At 37.4% G+C, this 16,069-nt stretch overlaps 1 protein-coding gene across 1 annotated transcript; it reads right to left on the bottom strand.

Annotated features, from left to right (window-relative positions):
* Positions 1–1,754: 1,754 nt before the first annotated feature.
* Positions 1,755–10,088, bottom strand: LOC122334014 (metabotropic glutamate receptor 7-like). Its single transcript, XM_043231883.1, has 2 exons — positions 9,824–10,088; positions 1,755–1,867 (listed from the first exon to the last, which is right to left on the bottom strand). The coding sequence occupies exons 1-2, from the start codon at positions 10,035–10,037 to the stop codon at positions 1,818–1,820; spliced, it is 264 nt and encodes an 87-aa protein (XP_043087818.1). The 5' UTR covers positions 10,038–10,088; the 3' UTR covers positions 1,755–1,817.
* Positions 10,089–16,069: the final 5,981 nt, after the last annotated feature.

Genomic DNA, 16,069 nt, shown 5'->3' with positions numbered 1-16,069 from the left:
GAATCTGAATGAAAGAGTTTTTTGTTAGCCTAGCACCTTTAGCCCTTTGTTGGCAGATGCTGTAACTACAATGTAAGACTACAAAAATCCTTTTTTTTTTTCATTGACAGCCATTCAGTGAGAGAACAGAGAACAGACCTTGAAGCTGCAAGACAGAGAGCTAACAAAACAACGTATAACGACATGAATAAATAATTTTTTGTTGGATGCTGAAATCATGCACCTGGTTGATGCTGCAACTACACCGTTGTGAGTAAAAAGGCATTTCTCCACTGGCAACAATTCATTTTGTTACGTATGCATGTTGTAAATAATATAATATAATGTATAAATGAAATAATAAATGATTTAATACTAATTTAATTCAAATTCAAGGCTAATAATGAATTCAAGCAAGGAAATTCAAGGCTAATAATAATAGTAATAATAATAATAATAATAATAATAAAAGTAATAAAAAATAACCAAATGGTTTTATTTCATGTTGGTACATTCTTAGACAACACCACAGTATAGTTGCATGAGTGGCCAAACATAAAAGTCTTCCACAATATCAGCACATAAGCAGCAAGGGCAACATGAATATACTTAGTACAAACAGTATAAAACATACATGCTTTTATTTTTTTCATATTTTTTTAAATATATATTCATATCTTTTGCACAATTTCTCCATAAGTTCCCGGGGCAGGTAAAAATTCCAAGACAAATTAAAGCCATATTCTGCCTTGAGTGAATGAATGTCTGAGAAATTCATGAAGGTAAAAAGAGAAAAATCAATAAAGGCTTGTAAAATCATTCGTAAACAGGCCATTGTGAGAGAACTGTGGTGAAAGTTTCATTTACTTCAACATCAAACATATCAAGCATGCATTGACAACTGCTACGCGAACACTTTCTTTAAAAAAACTTCTGAAACACCATCGGTCACCGGGGTTTAGTCACTGTAAAACCAATGCAACATCTCTCAAAGTCACTAAAAACACAGTCGATGGTCTACGAACCCTTACAAACATGGTGGAATGTCGGAAAACGTGGACACGTTTATCATGTTAAAAAGCGAAAAAAAAAAAACTAACTAAAAACAACGCGAATCCTCAAAATAAAGAAACAATATTCCAGGAATGGGATCTCAAAGAGAAGAATATGGCTTTAATACAATGCGCATCCAGAAAAGGCAAGGAAAACCAAAGAAGAAACGTTTAACCGAAACGTAAAAACAGCAAAACGAAACCAAAAGGCTGAAAGAACCACACAAATTTTGCACGGAAAATCCCAAAAACTTGCAGTTCGGAAGTACATGTAAAGATGAGGAGGACCTCGAGGCCCAGCATTCCAAAGCCATGTCGATTCATCAGTGCCCTGAAGAAAGTCTGTGATGGAGTGTCAGAAGAAACGCCTTGTCGAAGGTCCATCACGCCAAGTGCAACCTCAATCGTTTGACTGACAGGCAATCAGTCGTTTTGTGCCGCTGTTACACCCCATCAGTTTCTTCCATCAGAAAAAAAATACAACTAAATTTATTTCCTCCGCCTGTAATTCCTGTTACTTTTTTTGTAGATGTCAGGTGATTTTTTGGATTTTTTTTTTTTTTTTTTTGGGGTGGTTGTGCTGTTTTATGTGTCTTAAAGGTGTTGAAAATCAACTGATATCCTCTGACGTTGTTTTAGCTGAGGCCCAATCGCTGTCCTGGCCCCGGACGAAATTAGGATGAAAACGGAGGGACACCAAAGCTTGTTCCCGTTTTGCTTTTGTTCCAAAGAGCCGAGAGAAACCAGGAAGTGCCATCGATCACCTTCCTCCTGTGATGGAGGCCCTCAGATCACAAGGTCATTGTAGCTCACGTATTTCTTCTTAGCGGCCGGACCTGCAAGTAGGAGAGAGAGATGAAAGGTTGTTTCCTTTTTTCTTGCTGAAATAAGAGGAATTCATTGATTTCTGTCAGGAGGCCTGACGGGGACACTTTTTAAGACCTAAAGTTTGTCAGTGTGGAACTGAAAACGTGAATAGGATAGTTCGCCCAAAAATGAAAATGAGCTCTTTACGACATATGACTGTTCTGAGTGGTTTCTAAGGTATTGCGCTACTTAGTTACATGCAGTATTTAAAGGGTTTCTCCACCTCCAAATAAATATTTTGTCCAAGTCGTTCCAAACCCCTAAAAGCTTTGTTCATCTACAGAACACAATTTAATATATTCTGGATGAAAACCAGGACGCCAGAAAGCCATTAATAAACCAAGTAATAAACGTCAAAATAGTTTTTGTACGCAAATTCCGTAAAAATAAAGTCTTTATTCAACAGTTTGTCTTCTCTTTAGAACCATTTTGTAGAACATCTGCTAAACGCGAACTCTTCTGTGTCAGCCGCGCCAAAAAGGTACGCTATTGTCGTTTAAATCAAAGCGTTAATACAACGTATAATAAAACGTATCCTTGTATCGTGGCTGGATATTCTCCGAAATGGAGCTACGGTGATGCAGAGAGTCACAGTCACAATCGTGACAAAAGTATTCTCGTTGCTTCATAGAATAAAGTTTGAACCACTGATGGCACATGGACTGTTTTTGATGATATCTTAATTATCCTGGCCTTGATAATGTTCATGGCAATCAATTTCATCCAAAAATACCTTGATTGGTAGTATTGGAATACCTTTGTTTTGAAGATAAACAATGCCTTTAGGGGTTTGGGGTGGAGTGACCCTGTACTTTAACATCAACGGTAGGTTAAATGGGAAAATCCCTGACCTCAGGTGAGCTGGGTTAAGTCAAACTCACATAAATGAAAAAAAAGTACTTATTATTTAATGAAAGAGCAACCCAAATTAAAAAGCAGATGAATATGGCATAAGTCTTATGTAAGAAGCCCTCAAATGTCATAACAGTGTGACCTTCACACTGCCGCTGATGTGTTTGCAGAGACTCTGTGTAACTAAACGACTCCAGTCTCAAATTACAGCGCTCATCCGCGGATGCTTCTTGTGCTCTTTTGCATGTAAATGAACTTCTAAATATTTAAAAGTAAAGGTTACCAAGTAGAGAGATCATTGTGGCCTTTAAGTGTCAGTAGCCCCTTTAGTATTTGAGTTAAATGTCACTCCGACAGCCATCTATTCAGAAATGTGGCCTTGACGAATGTGAACTGAGGAAAGTGCTCTCAATATGCAAAAACAAACATAAATACATTTTAATACACATAATAGGAGTCAGAAGGAATAACTACAGGTTGCTAGTGTTTTGAGAAGTTAATAGAAGGTTGCTAGGTTGTTCAGGGGCGGTTGCCAGAGCGTTCAGAATGGTTTCTATGATGCTCTGTGTGGGAGTTTGTTCTGGGCTGTTCCTGGGGTGTTGTGACAGGTTGCTAGGGTGTTAATAGTGGTCGCTAGGGTGTTTTTTAGGAGAATGCTAGGTTCTAATTATGTGCTTGGGTGTTCTGGGTGGTTGCTGAGATATTCTGAGATTCTAAATGGTTGCTGAGAGGTTGACGGAAAGATGCTTGGGTGTTTCTGGTGGTTACTAGGGTGCTCATGGGTGGTTGCTAGAGCGTTCTGAATGGTTTCTATAGTGTTTGTATGTGGCGGTTTGTTCTGGGTTGTTTTTATAGTGGTTGCTAGGGTGTTTTTTGTGAAATTTTTAGGTTCTAATTGCGTGCTTAGGTGTTCTGGGTGGTCGCCAAGGTATTTTGAGAGGTTGCTAAGATTTCTAAGTGGTTGCTGAGAGGTTGACGGAAAGATGCTTGGGTGTTTCTGGTGGTTACTAGGGTGCTCATGGGTGGTTGCTAGAGCGTTCTGAATGGTTTCTATAGTGTTTGTATGTAGCGGTTTGTTCTGGGTCATTTTTGCTGTGTTGTGACCGGTTGGTAGGGTTTTTATAGTCGTTGCTAGGGTGTTTTCTGTGAAATTGCTAGGTTCCAATTGTGTGCTTAGGTGTTCTGGGTGGTCGCCAACGTATTTTGAGAGGTTCTAGGATTTCTAAATGGTTGCTAGAGAGGTTGACGGAAGGTGGCTAAGGTTCCTGGTGGTTACTATGGCTTTCTGGGAGGTTGCTCCATGTTCTGTTGGTGGTTTCTAGGGTGTTTGTAGGATGTTCTGAGAGGTTGCTAGGTTTGATTTCCAGGGTGTTTTTGGTAGGTGGCACTGAATGGTTGCTAGGGTGTTATAGCTGATGGAATTCTGAGTGCTTGCCAGCGTGTTTTTTAGGAGATAACAAGGTTTAAGGGTTATCTAGTCTATACACATGCCTGAATTATACCGAATAAATGCTGTTTGGACTGTTTCTTTATATTTGACAATTACACTTGAGAATGATGGAAAACGATTAGGGAGGCAGACAGAAGATAGGAGCAGGTTTATTGAAGGTTGCTGTATTTTCCTGTAAAATAAAGGTGATGCGACCCCTTTTAAAGAGCTTATTTGTCCCCGAAGCAGTGCAGCCTCCAGATTACAGCGTATATTTCACATTCCTTCACATAATCAAAGTTCAGCCAGAAGTCACTGCATTTCCCCTGACCTACTGCAGTACATCCTTACCGTGTCACACACTATAAATGTCTCAATGGGTCTGGTTTCACATCTATAGTACTCATGGGATGGGAAGAGTGTTAGAAATGCGGGTCTGGCAACAGAACGTCGAGGGGATGAATGGAGGAAAACCAGTGCACGATGATTCGTCTGAACGGCTTTATTGGGTTTTTCTACATTTGCATGCTACTTTTATTCGCACTGCATCACAATGATCACAGTTTGCTATGATGCCTTGAATCAACAACTCTTATTGAGTTTTACTCATCGAACACGAGCCAAATAAATGCTAATCATTTTTTCTCGTGTAAATGATTTTTAAATCTGTGTAATATTTTACGCAGATACAGAAATCAAGTTATGCTTAGTTTTTTTTTTTTTACAATCAATAATGTGACAGTTGCATATCATACCAAAACTAACATTTTGATTATGCGACTTTTAAGCCATATAATGTGATAATTACATATTAAAAAAATGTCGGTTAACATAAAAGCGAGTGGTTTCTGAATGATAGCATGATATTTTGCATAATGTATTATATACAAATCGGTTTAAACAATTATGTAATGCATAAAATTAACTAAAAATATTTTTGCATTTTGCAACCATTTCTTAAAAATGGTTATATAAACTCTCTGAAAAATACATGACATATTGCTATAATTATGTAGGTTAAGGACATCACAATTCAAAAATGCTTTAACAAACAAAAGTTTTACAATTTCATCTCATAATGCGAACTGTAAACGTACACATCGCATAATGCAATATTTATGTAACGATAAAGTTAAACATAATAATGTAATTATATCGTTTAACTATTATGTTGCACAGCAATTACGTGGCGTAAGAGACTTGAGAATGGTTATGTCAGTGATTGTGTAGCATATTTTTACAGTAACGGCACGAAATACAACAATTAAATAAAAATGGTTATAAGCAAATTATACACAAACTGAAAAACCAATAAATGAAACCAAATTCTGGTCACTTTAAAGGAACACACCGCTTTTGGCAAATAAATAGGCTCATTTTTCAACTCTCCTAGAGTTTTAGCGTTTTATAAATCAATTCACACCGTGCACCAAGACTAAACTCAACTGTTTAACTCTAGGCGAGTTGGAAAATGAGCCTATTTTCAAAAAAGATGTTCCTTTAATGCTATGAATCATTGTGAAGGCGTCATTAAACGACAGATCAGCGTCTATCAGAATAGCCTCTTTGCGCAGGCTAATCTTTACAACGGAAGAAAAATTTGATAGCGTTCATTTATAATATTTTATTAGGACGAGATTATAACATGGGTCATTAACATCTGTAATACTGCGCACACTCTCTATTTTGGTGACGATAAGGATCATTAAGATATCGAACACGACGTAAAAGGCTCACGAACACTGTTGTGTTTTGGCATCGATGCAAAAAATAATAATCATTGATGTAAGAGTTATGGTGCTGCTTTCAGAGCAAATCCATACATTGGTTTTGATGCAAACTGTGGACAGTTGCGTAAAATTCTGATTTAAGGTCGCGTATCAAATAGACTCTTGGCATTGGCCTCTCGGCTCGGTAGTTTTAGCGCCTGTTCCCCCGGGTGCCAGACACTTCAGGGTTCAGGACATCCATATACATACATATCCATAAAAATAATTTAGAGAGTTAGAGTGTGCTATATAGAGGAACACAGAGTGCACAGGGAAGGCCGACACAGATGGTTCACGGCTCTTTAGGGAGTCGCGGTGGAGTCTGTCATGCCGTAACAGCGGCGCTCGGGGACTTGAGCAGTGGGACTTGCGTTTGAAGCTTGGGATCTTCCACGTGTCATCTGATTACCACCGACAGCCGAGTTCACCGTTTCATAACTACGCTCAGACGCTTCTTGAAACATCAATTATGCAAAATGCATGCAGCGTGTAGATGAGGCGGACGCGCCGGGTTTGAACGCTGCAGCTACGCTTAAAATCGCCGTCGCTTTTTCCTAGATATTTGCTTCATGTCGACTTCAACGGCATTGTTCTCTCTTGTGATTGTGAACAGGAACCGTGATTTTAAAAATCCCAAATATGTTTTGCATCGCTTGTATTCGAAAAGCCCGTTTACGTCACTGCTTAAAAAACGTACGAAAAAGGGCTATTGCGACTTTTTATCTCACTTATATTTTGAGCACTGAGAGATACAAGAAGTAATTGCGAGTTCTAGACGCTGTAGAACTTTATGTCTGGAACTGAATGATTCAAAGTCGCAATTCTAACGATTTTCTTCATAATCGTGGGACGTAAACTCGTAAAGTCCAACTTTGAACTGATATGTTCTCAGAATTGCGACTTTATATCTCACAGTTCTGACTTTATAACCCTCAACTGTGAGGATTTTTCTCAGAATGGCGAGTTTATCTCGCAATTTTTACTTTACAACTTAATAAAAATGAGTTTATATATCACGACTCTGCGGAAAAATACCAGTAACTGTGAGTTTGCGTCGAGCAATTCTGAGAAACAAAAAGTTGCAAAAACCTGTTACAAGCAGTGCTACAAGCTAATAAAAAGCTATGCTAAATGCTAGCAATTAAATGCTAACCAACAGGGGTAATAGGGATTAAGTCTAAATGCTAATAATAAGAAGAAAAGAAAGTAGTGATTTCAAATGATTAAACATATATATATATATATGTATAATATTTAATATAACATATTTCATATAAACACATTTTTGTATTTGTATTTATATATAAATAATAAATATACACATTATACATTATATACTGTATATATATATATATATATATATATATATATATATATATATATATATATATATATATATATATAATGCAAATTAAAACTTTTATTTTAAATGCAATTTATCACGATTTATCTTAAAAACAGTGCTACAAGCTAATGAAAAGCAATGTTAAATGCTAATAATAAAATGCTAACCAGCAGGGTTTATATATAGTTTCTAAATGCTAATAATAGAAACGATGGAGGAATATTAACTGGAAATATTTCTGTATGTAATTATACATTTTTAACAACCACTAAGAGAAACAGTTCAGGTCTGTCTAGAAGGTCATTTTAGTTTTATATTTTTATTATTATCTATAAAAAACTTTCCAGTAACCATTTCAATTAGTAATGTTTTCATTAAAGTCATCCACAACATTAAAATCTCTTAAACGATAGATTCGAATTGGGTTACTGTTCTGTTTTGTCGTAAAAATATAATTATCATTGCACTACATAATGTCACAAACACCGTTTGCTCTCACGGTCACCTGAGCACAATTTCGCAAAGGCTCAGCGGGTACAGTAATATACTGTATTTTTCGTTTTCTCAAAAATGTAGCATTTTCTTAGCATTGGTGCAAGATCGACACTGTGGGATCGTCACAAAAGACAGATTAGCATTCCCACCTCGTCCTTTCCCCCAGCGTTCGAAAGCCAGCAAGGTCATAACCAAAAGTAGAAGATTAATTTGGTCTTACCTGATAAATTATGAGAATTAGCCTGTTGGGAGAAAAACAGTACTTGGTGAGCTGTTTCTGATTGGTCCAATAGAAGCAAAGCAGAGATTCTGATTGGTCCAAACAGCCATGAAGTTGAATTTCAAGCTGGGTTTGAAGGTGGGTGTATTTTATCATCGATCTGTGACTTTGGATATGCCATTCGTCCCATCTAAGAATGGCATATCTAATAACGTGGGAAAGCATTGCCACTGTCAAAACAAAAAGCCTCGACGTTATCATTTTATTTTTGTAATTAATTCCCCAATAGTTTCTTCTTTATGTGCCGTAGCTATTTGAAAAACCCCGAAGCAGCTGAAAGGTTGCAAAGAGTCGCATTTTTCCCTAGTCAAAGCCGCATAAACAACACCAAAAGCACTTTTCATCTCCGAAATTTCATTTCCTTTCAAAGAGCCGCGGTTTTCTTTTGACAGTGACGACATGCTAATCCTCCGGGCTCAAACCGGTCCTGCGCTATTACTCTCCCTCGCCGCGTCTCGTGTTCATTAGAGGAAATGTGGTCATTCTCAGCAGACGACTTCATTCCGTTATATCTGACATGAGCTCATGCCGCAGCAAGCAACAGGCCAAAGCAACAGAATTTCAGCTCATGGTGACATTCTGCGATGAATCTTGCAAGCACTGCACTCTGGGACACGAGCTCGCTTTTACACCGCCCGGCTGAGGAGAAGCAACTTTAAGGGTCAAGACTGAGATAACGGTTAAGTGAATTTGATATTAGCACTCCGATAACTCCGGATTTAATAGAATGAACATAACCGGTTGGCAAATCTATAAATACCGGGATAAATGAATTACTTTTTGATGAACACTTAATGACTTATAATTATAAATATAATTACACCATTCTTATGGATTTGATTCTTGAATTATCCTTGTAATTTGTAGAGGCTTAAACTAATTAAAGTCATTATAAAATAGTATTTGTTTATTTACTTATTATCAGTTAATTATGGAGAAACAAAATGGACAATATAATCCAATATAAACGTCCTAAAACTGTACATTTATTTTTGTTAATAAATACACATTTGGGTGTATTTATTTATAATATGGTTTGCTATCTTTGTAATAAATATTATAAAAATAAATTGTTAAAAAATATTGATCAAATATTATTATTTTTTATGCGTTATTTTGTCGGCAGCAAATCTGAAATACCATGAACCGATACCGATGGTTTTTAATGGTAATAATACAGAGGAACCATATTCAAATACTGATTCTGAATTGAACTGATTGATTTTTTACATTTGTTTTTAAGCTATGCTTTATGTAATTTAACCAATACCGTTATCGGTATTGCCAATAGTTTGTTAAAATCGGTATCGGCATCAGCAAAAAAAAAACATTAAAAATTACTATCATGCATTATACTAAAAGATATAATGACAATATAACTACAATTACAAATAAATTGTCAATTTATATTTTTATTAAAATTTTTATTGATATCTGCTAATTATAAAACAGGGCGATGATTGGTGCAAAAAGCCAGAACACATGCATAACAATAATGTGAAATGTGAAAAGTCACATTATCTTATTTTGATAAGGTACATTTGCTCATGTGATCCAAAATATCTCCAAAAAATAAAATAAATGAAGAAAAATAATAATAACAATAATAATAATAATAAAAAATGAATGTAAAGACACATTTTCTAACCACATCGGTTTCTCGGTGGCCACCAGATGTACAACAAAGACATCTGAAATCATCATGAGCAAACGTACAGTATCAAGTTCCACCAATGACTCCGAATGAACACTTACTGTTTGGATCCACATTTTCGCACAGTTCGGTTTTGGCCTCTCCGTTCGGCCGGTCGCTGGGTTTGTGCGACAGACGCGAGGACATGGTGGCCGCCGTCACCACGGCCTTGAAGCTGCGCTTGCGTTTCTGCACGTTGAGCTCCGGGTGGAAGATGATGACGTAGACCTTGGGCATGTAGAGCATTCCCAGAGCCACGGACGCGCTCAGATTCATGGAGATGGTCAGCGTGGTGGTCTGGATGTAGAGCTATGGGGACGAAAAAGGAGGAAAAGGTTATTGCGGCAAGGGAAAATTAAAAATAAAAACCTCAACAGAGCTAACAATTTATTTGGATGCACAGGTTGTCAGGTGCAGTGCATGTAATAAACTATTTGATTAAATTTGTCACATTTCTTGAGGTAAATACATATTTGTTTGAGCTGAGGAAACACTGACTGATTGATTACACGAGACAAGTTTTACTTCTTCTTTCAACGTAGGCCCACTTTCACGTTTATTCAAGAGTGGGGTTTCCCCACGGAAATATGAATTAATTATGCATTATTAATTATGAATTAATAGCATAAGGTTTCTTGCACGGACCTAACATTTCAATTTATAAGACCTCAAGTATTCACAAGTATTTATTTTGTGTCCTTTGATATGCCTGATGTTTTGCACCAATGACCTGGGTTTTCATCTAAAGATCTTCTACCGAGGAAAAAATTACACCTGCACTTAAATGGCTTGAGGGTAAGTAAATCAATTTTGAGTGAACTATCCTTTAGGGATGGATCGGTTGGCGTATCGGTACACATATCGGTAGCGTCACGGTTCCCAGACAATTCCAGTTGGAAATGATCATCCCTATCCCCTTGGAGGAGGGACTTAGGGCACTACATTATGACACGCACTTGCCCTGCTCACTCAAAAGTTCCCTTTCAAGGGAATAGAGATGATCACTTGGTACCGATACGCTTATCCAGCCGCCCCTACTATCCTTTATGAGTATCAAAAAAGTCAAGAAACCTTTTTTTTAACCTAGCTCTATTTGGTCGTTCATGAATTATTCTGTGAACTCCAGGATGGTGTTCGAGGCGAAAATAGCGAATAAAATCAAATCTGAAGCGGTCAGCTGCGAAGGCACCCGATATTGACGTCCTGGTGGGAGAATTCAAAGCCAAATGATGATAATTGTTCTTAAAAACTGGAGCTGCTGTCATTGCCTGAGAGTACAGCTCTTGCATGGATGTACTTTTCTTGTATGAAAAAAGGAGCTTGTCAAAGAATCATAATGAAGGCTTTCATGCGCGCCGTATCACATTAGTACTACGGCAAAGATTCATTTCATGTGGCTGTTAGCGGCACTCCGCAAGTATGTAATTACCGATATCCTCAATGTGTTTAATCTTTAATGTACTGCGAGTTCAAAGCCTGTTAGGAAGGTCACGGGTTCGTTTCGATGGAGCGACGGCCCCCGTTCATAAAACCAGAGCGGAATGAATTTTAGTAAACCACATATTGTCACCGAAACGTGTTCCGCTCGCGTTTCTACTGCCATCGACCCAAGAAATCAAACGGTTTATGGTCTGGACCAATTTGTCACTAATTCAGGCCAAGATCTGTCTCCTGATATAGAAAAAGATGGTCTATTTTTTATTGTATAGCAGACAATAATGGCACCAGAATTAACCGTTTTTGCAAACAAATAAATAAATTATTTAACATTTTGCTTTTACTTTTTTTAATAATTCAACTTTTATAGCAGCTTTTCATCTGTCAATATTACATTTTTTACCATAAATAAAAAAAATATTTATCAAAAATAAACAGCCAAGCAAAAAGATCCAAAGACAGTTATTGCAAAGAACAACGATAAATAAAAATGCACCCTTGGGACGCTCTCAAAGTTCTCGAAGCTGAAGAAACACCCTTTAATCAACATCAACCGAGGTTTGTTTTGTTTTATCTGAACTCGATCGCACCACAAAAAGAATCAACCACCGCCAAAGAGTGTAGAATCTGATCGGCATCACACATGGCCCGGCTTCTATTTTTAGTCCATTATGGGAATAACGTTCTCACAACCCAAACAGCCGGATGAGTGAATTCCCGCGGGCTCTCGAATCACACAACCTTAAAAAATTCTGAAGGGAAAAAAGAAAGTGTGAAAACCTCCAGGGGCGTCGAATTAATTTGCCAGTCCAAAGTGCAGATGCAGTGAAGGGACACGAGCTGTGGTGCGTCAGAGATCGACACCTGATTCTTCAGGCGCTGCAGTAGAGGAGAAGACCCACATTCACCTCCAGACCAGGTGTGATGTCTCAGCAACCTCCTCTGACCTGATCCTCTGGAGCTTGTCCTAAACTACACCACATCTTGAGGATGCAAAAAGCTCCTTCTGGACCCAAGTGCACAATAAATGCTATTCACTGCAAAACCCCACCAATATGTGTGTGTGTGTGTGTGTGTGCGCGCTTTTTTCAACTTAATAAAGTCAATTAGAATCTTCTAAAATAATATGTTTTGGAAATTTCTGAAAACAATTACATATATGCAGACTTAAAAACAATACGTAACTTTGAAATGTTTTATACTGTATTGAAATCTGTAAAATATTACATCACGCAATGCGATATTGTGTGGATTGCCGAATGAATGAAATAATGAATGAATGAATGAATGAATAGACTGGAAATGAATAATAATAATATTAATTATTATATTTAGAATTTCACGTTGAAATAAAATACAATTTGAGCGAGCTAATGAATTTCAGAATACAAAAACCTTGAGTTGTACCTAGACATTTTGATTAAACCTTAAAACTTTGAGTTCAAATTTAAATATTTCCAATTATAAATATAAATTACAATTATAAATTATAAACAGATTTTAATAATATAATAATTTATATATATATATATATATATATATATATATATATATATATATATATAAAATATTATATATATATATAATAAAAATTATTATTATTTTTGTAGTTACATATCATAATTGATCTTTCTGTGTACAATAACAGTTAGCGATTTGAGTATAGATCAAACCTAGATGTGACACAAAAAAAGAAAGAAAAAAAGCCTACTAAATAAATCAGTGTGACAGCTTGATCATAAACTGCAGTATCAGGAAGCTTAATTGCGTAAGTCACTTTCTGAATATATGAATCACTTATTGAATGGGTTTTGTGATGCGCACAGCAAATCACACACACACACACACACACACACACACACCCCTCTGGTTAATTACCGGCGTTCAGTCTTAACTTGGCTCTCATCTGAGATGTTCGGATGTGAGGGATGATATGGAGAAGAGGAGAGTTTTATGGATGTGATTTGGGCTAATAATGGATCAGTCAGCTCACAAATAAACAGCTCGATAGATGAAAAACACCAATTCTGCAGAGAAGAGCTTATAAAACATCACAAAGAGACTGGAAATCGAACCAAGAAGCAATAGAGGTGCTATGAAAGCACAGAAGTGTGTCGACTGATACAGATATATACATGACGGCGAGTGGAGCAGCTTTACGTGAGGATCTATTATATAACATTCAACCAGAAAACACTCTTCATTAGCATTCAACTGGAAGCAAATATTTATACCGTATTCTCCTAATAATATTAATGAACTAAAATATGTACTGAACTACTCAATTAGATTTAAAATTGCTCAGATATATTATTTTAAACGTGTCTCTCTCTCCAGATAGAGTCATTTAGATTAATTATTGATGATAATAATTAATCGCATCCGCTGTAAAAAGTTGTTTCACGTAATCTATGTATATACTGTGCATATTTATTATGTATCTATAACTTATGCGTGTATATATTTATTCAAACATGTTATGTTTATATGTTAAATATGCATAACTATACATAATAATAGGAATATATAGATAGATAGATAGATAGATAGATAGATAGATGATAGATGGATAGATAGATGATAGAGAGATAGAGAGATAGACAGATAGATAGATAGATAGATAGATAGATAGATAGATAGATAGATAGATGATAGATAGATGGATAGAGAGATAGAGAGATAGATAGATAGATAGATAGATAAACATACAGTGTAATTTGAACTAAATATAGTCAATTAATACATTAACATTTCAATTAAATTTATTCAGAATCAGTTTTATCATTTAATTATGTAAGCTTATGTTAATTATCCAGAATAATGTCTTTAACACTAAAATAATAAATAAATACGTGCATTTATTATGGTGTACGTAAATTAGTTGTTAAAGCAATCCAGTGACTGTCAAACAATGAAGCGAATGTCGCAATCTGATTAGTCTGGCGTGATAAACACCATCGGCCAGCTTAACCAGACCTCGTCCCGCGCTAAGACACATCTCTGATGATCCAGACACTTCCCAAGATCTCCAACGACCTCAACACATCACTTTATGACAACCTCATTGCGCGGCGACAGACAAACCCACGATCCCCACCTCAACCGATAAAGAATTCAATTGCGCGCCGACTCCTGTATCGTGATCGTATGCTAATCCTGGCGATCCATCAGCCAGATTTCCGGTCTTCATTTATTCATTCCCGCAGTCTGTTTCTCTCCGCTGCTCCGCTCCGTCAAACGAGGACACAAAAGATCTGAGATGAAGGCGCTTTTCAGCCTGGAGTCCCTGTACTCAACCGAGGCGAACCCTCTCCTCAAGCGTCGTCTGTGCCTTAAAACCGTTTTTGAAAAACCGATCTTTTGATGCCTTCAGAAAGTCGCACCTATAGGGAAGAGAAACATCCTCGCGTGCCACATGAGAAGCTTGGGCGGCCTCAGACAGGAAGGACTTATTATATAAAGTGACATCACGTGTAGTGACAGAGCAAGTCGACTCAAAGTGCGCTGTGATGCCGTTAACCGTCACGCCTGGCTGAAGGTGACACGTTCATGCGAGAAAGCGCTAACGGGAGACATACAGTATGAGCGGAAAGACGGCGTTTTGTTGCATTTTCTCCTTCTTATGTGCTAAAAGTCCTTTCTTCCCCTTGAGTTTAAACATCACTTTGAATACAAGATCGAGGTGCTACACTGTGACTATACGTCTCGCCATCGTCGTTCCCATTACAAGATTGAAAGTCGACTTTGATTCTCACGATTGCGACTCTATATCTTTTCGCTCTCACAACTGTAGCGTTATTACTTTTGAATAATTGTGACTTTACTGTGTTCAAGCTCTCTGAAGACCAACTTTGTTTCTCTTCATTGCATATCATTTTGTGGCCGCAAATTGCACCAGTTTTCCAAATTGTGAGCAACTGTGAGCAATTTAAAAATGTTCAAAATGTGACTAAAACTGAGAATAAGACCAGATTCTGTGCATAAAACGTCAATCTTATCTGATCCAAAGAAAATAGCAATACCTTATACTTCTAGGTGACCATGAGAGCCATTTTGCCAGACATGTCCCGCTCAGAATTTCTATATTGCCTAAAAATATCTGCTTTTGGCTTTTCTTGTGTGCCGACTGATCGGTGTAAGACATCCACATGTTTTCAGAGCTCTATACTTTCAATCAAAGTGATACAGAATTCCCCAAAAAGTGTAGCACGTACTGTTCCCCTTATATTTCAGCAGAGCGACCCGCTTCATTCATAGTCGCGGCTGATGGGTGTAGAGTTGCAATGCATTATATTTCACGTCACATTTACATTTAAGTAGCTGGAGCACAGAATATCTGTGGACAGGCAGACGAGTGTAGCATGCAGTCTGGCGTGCCTGACTTGTAACTTAATCCTAAAAAGAACTACTGCATATATATCGCAAATTAGCTTGCTAGCGATCCAGACTTCCAAAAAACCCTTAGTGTTGGTGGTATCAAAACATAAAAGCCTCGCTCATGTATGACACGCATGTATATGTATGATGGCGTGCTTTCAAGCGCGCGTATCCCGTAAGGCCACACGGTATACGGCGCTGTCGGTGTAAGTGGAGAGACAGCATGCCACGTCGCTGAAGATCCGAGGCACTCTGCGTTCACTGACCTAAATCCTCATGGGAAGGCCACAGATGGCATAAATAAAACAGCCCCCTGCATTAAACACGGGTCAACGGTCCTGTACGCACTGTATCTAAAGTCAGCGCGCATGCATTTTCACCAAACTGCATATTCATTTCTAAAAAGCACCTGCTTTGCTGTAGAGCAACAAGCACTGTCAAATTTCAAGCCTGAAATACAATACGCATGTCATCTAGCTGAACGTGAATGCATT

Source organism: Puntigrus tetrazona, unplaced genomic scaffold, assembly GCF_018831695.1.
Source record: "Puntigrus tetrazona isolate hp1 unplaced genomic scaffold, ASM1883169v1 S000000470, whole genome shotgun sequence".
In the NCBI taxonomy this organism is placed as follows: domain Eukaryota; kingdom Metazoa; phylum Chordata; class Actinopteri; order Cypriniformes; family Cyprinidae; genus Puntigrus; species Puntigrus tetrazona.
The sequence above is the reverse complement of the archived record's forward strand: the minus strand, read 5'-3'. Positions and strand labels throughout refer to the sequence as shown.

Excerpts from the sequence above, each read along its gene's own strand:
- LOC122334014 (XM_043231883.1), bottom strand. The coding sequence starts at position 10,037 with ATGAATCTGAGCGCGTCCGTGGCTCTGGGAATGCTCTACATGCCCAAG. Across the intron at positions 1,868-9,823 it reads CGAAAATGTGGATCCAAACA|GTCCGGCCGCTAAGAAGAAA; the intron begins GTAAGTGTTCAT and ends TCCTACTTGCAG.